The following is a 7,060-nucleotide window of genomic DNA, read 5'->3' on the forward strand; positions in this document are numbered from 1 at the left end:
CTCCCCTTCCTCTGCCTCGACAGCTGGTACCAACACCAACCTCGGACACCTGCGAGCGGCAAGTGCCACCGTGCACTCGGTAGTTGGCTAATTCAAGGTTGCCGCCGTCAGTCCCCTTCTCGACCTTGCTGCGACTGAGGCATACAATATCACATTGATCCACACAAGGTATGTCGTATTTATTTTCTCTCTTCCCAGCTGATTTCATCACTTAAATTTATCGTTTGGGATTGTAGGCAGTTGTCATATGGCGTCTGTCCACACAAGTATTCCATGTGCATTTGAGTCAATTTTAGAACTCAATGCAACCTGTATGAGAGATGCACCCTTCCGCTCCTTAAATTTTTATGGTTTCTGTAGTGGCCATAGTTAAAGTAAATGTGCAGAAGCAGAGTTATCATTTTTCAGTGGTATGGATACCCCTACAGATATATGAAATTGATACACACACGGCTGAATAGGTTGTGTTTAAAATATCAAGTCACTTCATAGCAACACACCTACACTCCATTGGCCGTATGTGCACTTGATCATCATCTAACAATATCCAAACAATTCTCTTCTTTGTGCAGAAGAAAATGGCATATTTTAGCATTCTAGCTTCCTCGCTGGGGAGCTACATCTCCTGCTGGTAGGTTAGTTGCTGAAGATGGGGTTCTTAATGTACTTTAATTATATCTTCACTGGCTAATTTTAGTTTGCAGGGTATGGTCAGCAAGAATTTGTTATTAATTTAACATGACTAGTAAGGTGCCCGTGCTATGCTACGGAAACACAAGAAAGAATAAATGACAAGTATGCAAGAAAGAATAGTTGCAACGGCACTTTCCAACATAATAATCAATCAGTTATTTCATTCTAGTCAAGCATCAATTGGTGATCAACATTGTTATTCTTTCCAATTGCAGTGGTCGGAAAAAATGGTACATTCATAAATCAATGGTTATAACAACTGACATTCATATATAACATATATCATATCAGAATCAAACACGCCCAAATATTGAATCTGAATGTCCTAAAGTACATAAAAAACCACCCTAGCCTAAAACTTTCAAATAACAAATTATTACATCAATGATCCATCTGCTTGACCCAAATTACAACTGACATTCATCATGGTAACTATAATGATGGTACACTCAAAATTACTTATCAGCCAACTGGTTTGATTCCCGCTTGCTAATTTGTCCCTTAGAACCACCTTCACAAAATTAAAGCTGCACAAAAATATTTAGGACAAGATAGAGCATAAATGTAGCTTCAGATAGTAAACAACTTGTTAACCAGTTAAATATACAGACTTGTCATCCATAGTTGGGATTCGTATGTGGTAGATAACATCTACAAAGTACACTGAGCTAATGCACAGATCCATTCAAATAGCATATAAGAGAGACAAAATAGGAGCATCAGGACATGTTTATTACCAAGACCCTACTACCAATATCTTACTTATCGACATAAACATTGTTATCAAGAGTGAAATCTGAAATTTAATCACATCAGCGACATATGTGAAATGGCACTGGTAAAGTTTATCGGCAAACATTCATTGCTGCCTACTTATGATGAGCTCCACGGATATCCTTGACACATAATATGCTATACCTTCTTTAAGTAGTGACACATGTAACAATATGCATTGGCATTACCTCTGCATCACAAGATAAAATTTAAAGGTTACTATAAAACTGACCCTGCATCAAAGCAGATATTGCAGGTCATTATAGCACTGGCACTTCTAACCTCGCCAGAATATTCCAAACCATTAGCAAACTTACATGGAGACATAATAACAAACTTACATGGAGGCATAATATTCCAAACTCTCGTATGTAGCAAGTGCACAGACCATTTCATAATAATAAAAAAAACTTTAGCCAATGCAAAATAATCCACTCGTGAAGCATAGGAAGCTCATGTCATCATTCCATAAGAAGCTACTATATTCATGCGTCTGTAAAAATAGAGACATTGGTGGAGGCAACTTGCACATAAAAACAAACAAGGAATGATATTAAAAGGTACAAAAGCTATCAGTAAAAAGTGGTAGAACGTAGTCCATCGTTAATCAAGAACATTATTGACACTTAGTTCATTTAAGCATTTTTCATTGAATGAGAAACAATTACTTTCTCATCAACAAATAAAACAAAACCAGGAAACACTGCGTAGATGCCCCAGATGCCCCTTCCTGGTGAGGCCTAACATACCTACATGGTGAGGACTTCCTTATAGACAATATTTCGCAGTTGATGTGGCAGTTGATACTTGAGCATACCTCAACATTGATGTGGCAGTTGTATCTCCTTAGAAGGTAAGGGTTGTACGGCACTACCCATCTGCTGTCCAACATCCTCCCCCGAACCTGAGCCCGACGACCATCGTTGCGCCTCCGGTACACAGGGTATGTGTCCCTTCCCTGGACGGTTGTCGGGTTAAATGGACGTGGATATCGGTTCTTACAAATTCCATCTTGCATGCACACATTCTTGGGATTTAGAACCCCGCACGGCCCATGCATCATGTGTTTGACAACCATTGTGTATAGCTCTGGATACTTTTGCTTGTCTGGGAGCTCAGCCGAGATGAGACGGTCATACTGCTCTGGGACTAAGAGCTTGTAACGAGACTCCATGATTAGGAGGAAGTGAGCATGTGGAAGTCCTCTCTTTTGGAATTCAACAACATAAACATAAGCAATCACTTTGCCAAGGATGTGCTTTTTAAATAGTTGCTTCTTTAGGTCCTCAAGCTTGGCTCGAAAGACCCGAACGATGAGATCAGGACGATCTTGGGGGGTCTGTCCAGGTTCAAGCTCACGAGTTATCTCTTCCCAATTGGGATTGCAGGTCATCGTTAGGAAGATGTCGGGCTTCCCATACTTCTGAACCAGGGCCATAGCGTCCATGAACCTTCGCTTAAAATCTCGCTTTCCCCCGATGAATTGTGCCGGGAGTACCGTTATTTTTCCTACCGCATCCGCACGGCTTTCCCCAGCATTTATGCTATCAACAACACCTTTGTAAAGATCGGCACGTATCTCCTTCTGGTGACCTCGGATGTAGTCTAGTCTTGCACCCTCCACCTTCATGTACATGTCAACAACATACTGTTGGAAAAGGCGCTTGCCATATAATATGGGATTGAATATCCCACGACGCATCTGGACTTTATAACAGTAGTAGTCTCTAACAGAGACGCACAACCGGGTATTAACATCTATTGGAAGGTAGGGACAAAATAATGTTAAGCGATATAATTTATAGCCAATAAAATGAAAAGAGCAACAATGGTCTAGAAGCCTAACCTGGGTCCTCATTTTCATTATCATGGGACCGGAGCACCTCATCCAAGGACACACCCTCCTTTGGAATTTGGGCATGCCAACCGAGCTCTCCCCTGGGAAAAAACAGAGGGTATGACAAGGGGTCATAGCATCCATAATATGGCTTTATACCATATTTTTCATTGTTATTCCCATATAGGACAATACTACGGTCGAACTTTTTGATAAGGTCATTTCCCTCGACCCACACAGCAGCTACCTCTGAAGACAATGGCACGTTATATGTTCGTTGGTCCATCCTTGGGTCTGTGTTTAGAGAGATACGAAATTCCTCAAGGTCCGCAGCTTGGCCGAGACTTCTAAAAGTTTGAGAGTAGGGATTGTCCCTGAGGATGTTAACCAACCTTCTAATGACCTCCTGGTCAAGGCCAGGGGAGTGTCGAAACCGATGTTTGAGGCTAGGATCGTCGTCGTAAAAGTATAGCTGTAAATGGCCGAGACATGACTCGCTAGGACCGAATGAATGTATGTTGTGATAAATTTGCCCATGTGCTCGAAATGTGTATACCCCTGACCTCATGTTGGTATATCTGCTATCAAGGCTTACGCCAAGGGTGGTGAACGAAAAATGCCCATTGAAGAACCTAATGTTATCTCGAAAATGTTTCGCGTCAGCATCTGGGCTCGACCAGAGCCTCCGGAGTTCTGGGGGAGGCTCGGAGAACATCAACCTAATCTTTCCACCCCGGCAACAAAAGGACTTTGGCTCATACTCAAACCTTTTTGCGCCACAATGGTTGCAATCTGCCACGGGCTTTAACATGTGTGTGCTATCAGGGATATTTGAGTAAACATGTTCAAAAGGATCGAGGACATTAGAACCGACAACGGAGGCATCTGCTAGGTCCACTGTTTCTAACATCTCACAGTTGTCCCCACCTGTTTGTATTGTTAGCATGAGTAATATTTTTCACATGGAAAAGTGTTTGTGTAACATGCTCGTTATTTATTATCTTAACATGTCTTACCTTCCCCGGCAAACAAGTAGTACTCCTCATCCATGTCCTCTTCGGGGATTCTGTCCTCATGCATGCCATCCTTGAGAAAGTTATCTCGACCATCTATCATTTTTTTTGAGCAAGTAAATCAAATAACACATCTTTTGACTGAAAAAATTCAATACATGTGACTGTAAACTTACCATCTGTTCCAATGGTGAATGGTGGCATGGATGGGTTGACCACCAGTGAAGCACCCGGCTTGGGTATTATGTCCTCATCCATCACATCGTCAAGGAGGGTTCCCAGAGCATCTGTATGTGGGTGAGTAAGTTAATAGGTGAAGAATCTTTTATATAATAAAGAGAACAACATGAACACGGAAAGGAGTTTAGCTACCATTTTCAACAGCATATGTTGGTATGCTTGATGATGAGATGGCCAATGCTGAAGCACCGGGCTCGGCGATGGTGTCCACATTTACAATAGGGATCATTTCTTACCCACCTGTATTTGGCTAAGTTAGTAAGTACAATGGAGCTAATATATTTAACAGTAGAGGGTTACTCCAGATGTGTACTTTACTACCATTTAAAACTGCTGATGCCGGTATGCTACATAATGGATTGATCAAGGGTGAAGCACCTAACTCAGGGCATTGCATTGCGATGGATTCAGCACATGGAGTGGCTCTCCTAGCAGTGTAATTTTCCTTTACATGATTCAGCAATGCTTGCCTCTGCTCCGGTGGTAAACTCTGCCGCCGTGCTCTTCGGCGTGCATTCTTTTGTTGCCTTTCTTCAAGTGTTAAACTTTGCATACGGAGCATTGATCTCTTCCCTGGCCTCGGGCGTTAAACTTTGCCTGCGAATTCTATCACGTTCCTTCCTGGCTTTCCTTTGCTCTGGTGTAAGGCTAGCATAGCGCGCAGAATCATAGGAGCGCTTTCTTCCTAAAATAATTGAATGATAAGGAGTTTTTTCTAATTAATAAAAACCTATTAATATACAGAAATATTCTTCAAGGTATATACGGTTATAGTACATTACCCTTTGAGCTTTCTCCTTGATCCAACATGGCAATTGATGTCAGAGTACGGATAGCAGGAAATCTTGTAGCTAATTGGCTTGGTACATGTTCACCTTCTGAGGACGGATCACTTCGGTTTCTGGTGTTAGATGGCTCATGTATAGACAAACCTATTGAAATACAGAGCATACCGCTCAGACACAATTATTTTGCTTTGTCATGTTCATGCAACACTGTTACAAATATCCAGCATGAACAATGAAAGCTTAACTTTTCAATAATTTATTGTTCTGTATAGTTTCAAGGGTCAAAGTAAGGACCTTGATTTCCTTCAGCAGAGCAATCTATTGGATGCCACGGCATTGTCGAAACGACCTGTACTTAAAGATAAGTTTATTACCTACACTTCCCTGGAGAAAAAAAATGAGCTATCATGAGTTTTCATGTTAATTAATCACGAATTCATATGAAGCTTTCTACAATATAGTGTTTCTACATTTGGTAATAAGGTCACATCATTTATAATTCTCCATGTCATATTTATTAGGAGTCGTTTTTAGTATAGAGGTAGTAATCAGTATGCTAAAAGTTCTCATCTGCTACTGAAACACGTTTTTTAGTCCTTCTTCATGCCCATACCTGATATGTCTGAAGAAACTTTTTGCAGTGGTTCAGCACTGCAGCAACGAAACCTCAAGGTTCTTCTAATCAGAAGTAACAAAATCTGAAATATCTACATAGTGGGCATATTAATGTTGGAGTGGTTGAGTTCCAAAAAATTGGGCAGCTGCACATTACTTCACTCATGACTACAAGGGCATAGTTCTATCAGTCATGACTACAAGATCATGAGCAACCTTAATTCTCTCATGACTACCTTTGTAATTTCTTCCCACCCCTACATCTAATCACACGCGTGTATTTATTGCTTAAAGTAAGCAAAGAAAGGTACAGATTTTCTGATGTTCTGGGAGATGAATCATACTTTCAGAACACATTTATTTATCTCTGAATCAAGAAGGAAGGGCACGAACTCACAGGCTCAGAGCTATACCTTGCCGAGATGTACAAGAAACGGCGAAGTAGACTGGTGAGGCTGCGAAGCGCTCGCCCTTGTTGTGGACGTGATGCAGCCCAAAGCGAGCAACGCACACAGGGGGTGCGGCCTCGACGCGGTCCGGCACCAGAGAGCGGATGCGCCGGCAGGATGCAATCTGTAGCCAAGCCTCCACGCTATCACACTGACGGCGAGTGAGCGCGGCCTCCGCAGTCAATTGCGTCAGCAGGGGGCGGGGTCTCCACACGATTCGGATTGCTTCAAGCGAATACGGCGACTGAGACATGCCGATGCGTGAGGGGAGGAAATAAATTAAAGAGAAAGAGGGAGTGAGAGGAACCGGGCCTTGCAGCGCGGGGATAAGGTTCGGTTTAAAATTTGAATGGCGGTAGACAGCCATTGGAAATTGCAGGCGGCACCGGCGGGAGGAGAGGCAGACTGGAGCTGGGAGGAGGCCAGGCGAAGACAGAGGTAGGGGAGGAGATCGTGATTTTTTTTTTATGTTTCTAGTACTATCGAAGAGGGGTTCTGGAGTACTCCGGATTATGCCTCGTGTTTCCTTCCGCTGCTTGACGTACGTCACATGTATTTACTCGGGCCCATATACTCGGGCCCATATATCAGACTGAGAGATAAGGGGTGTGAACGGACGACCATGAACTGAGTCTTTTAAGAGTAGGAAAG

The 7,060-nt window shown here is 42.4% G+C and overlaps 1 protein-coding gene and 1 long non-coding RNA gene across 4 annotated transcripts; both read right to left on the reverse strand.

The window, feature by feature from the left end:
* Nucleotides 1-1,003: 1,003 nt before the first annotated feature.
* On the reverse strand, nt 1,004-5,094 carry LOC124665310. 3 transcript variants are annotated; one of them, XM_047202726.1, is made up of 6 exons: nt 4,879-5,094; nt 4,690-4,797; nt 4,494-4,604; nt 4,321-4,413; nt 1,695-1,700; nt 1,004-1,231 (listed from the first exon to the last, which is right to left on the reverse strand). In XM_047202726.1, exons 2-6 carry the CDS (start codon nt 4,784-4,786, stop codon nt 1,215-1,217), a joined length of 324 nt encoding a protein of 107 aa, XP_047058682.1. In that variant the 5' UTR covers nt 4,787-4,797; nt 4,879-5,094; the 3' UTR covers nt 1,004-1,214. The 3 variants fall into 3 exon arrangements, with proteins under 3 accessions (XP_047058682.1, XP_047058683.1, XP_047058681.1); XM_047202727.1 differs by lacking the exon at nt 1,004-1,231 and having other exon boundaries at nt 1,641-1,960; XM_047202725.1 differs by lacking the exons at nt 1,004-1,231; nt 1,695-1,700 and adding an exon at nt 2,303-4,231.
* Nucleotides 5,095-5,130: 36 nt separating this feature from the next.
* LOC124665311 lies at nt 5,131-6,350 on the reverse strand. Its single transcript, XR_006990541.1, has 4 exons — nt 5,959-6,350; nt 5,640-5,729; nt 5,340-5,489; nt 5,131-5,242 (listed from the first exon to the last, which is right to left on the reverse strand). It is a non-coding gene; the product is annotated as an uncharacterized LOC124665311 (long non-coding RNA).
* Between the last annotated feature and the right edge of the window lie 710 nt (nt 6,351-7,060).

This window comes from Lolium rigidum, chromosome 6 (genome assembly GCF_022539505.1).
Source record: "Lolium rigidum isolate FL_2022 chromosome 6, APGP_CSIRO_Lrig_0.1, whole genome shotgun sequence".
NCBI lineage: Eukaryota > Viridiplantae > Streptophyta > Magnoliopsida > Poales > Poaceae > Lolium > Lolium rigidum.

Coding starts and splice junctions, on each gene's coding strand:
- LOC124665310 (XM_047202725.1), bottom strand. CDS start 4,786: ATGATCCCTATTGTAAATGTGGACACCATCGCCGAGCCCGGTGCTTCA. Junction 4,414..4,493: donor ATTCACCATTGGAACAGATG/GTAAGTTTACAG, acceptor AAAAAATGATAG/ATGGTCGAGATAACTTTCTC. Junction 4,232..4,320: donor CTACTTGTTTGCCGGGGAAG/GTAAGACATGTT, acceptor CAATACAAACAG/GTGGGGACAACTGTGAGATG.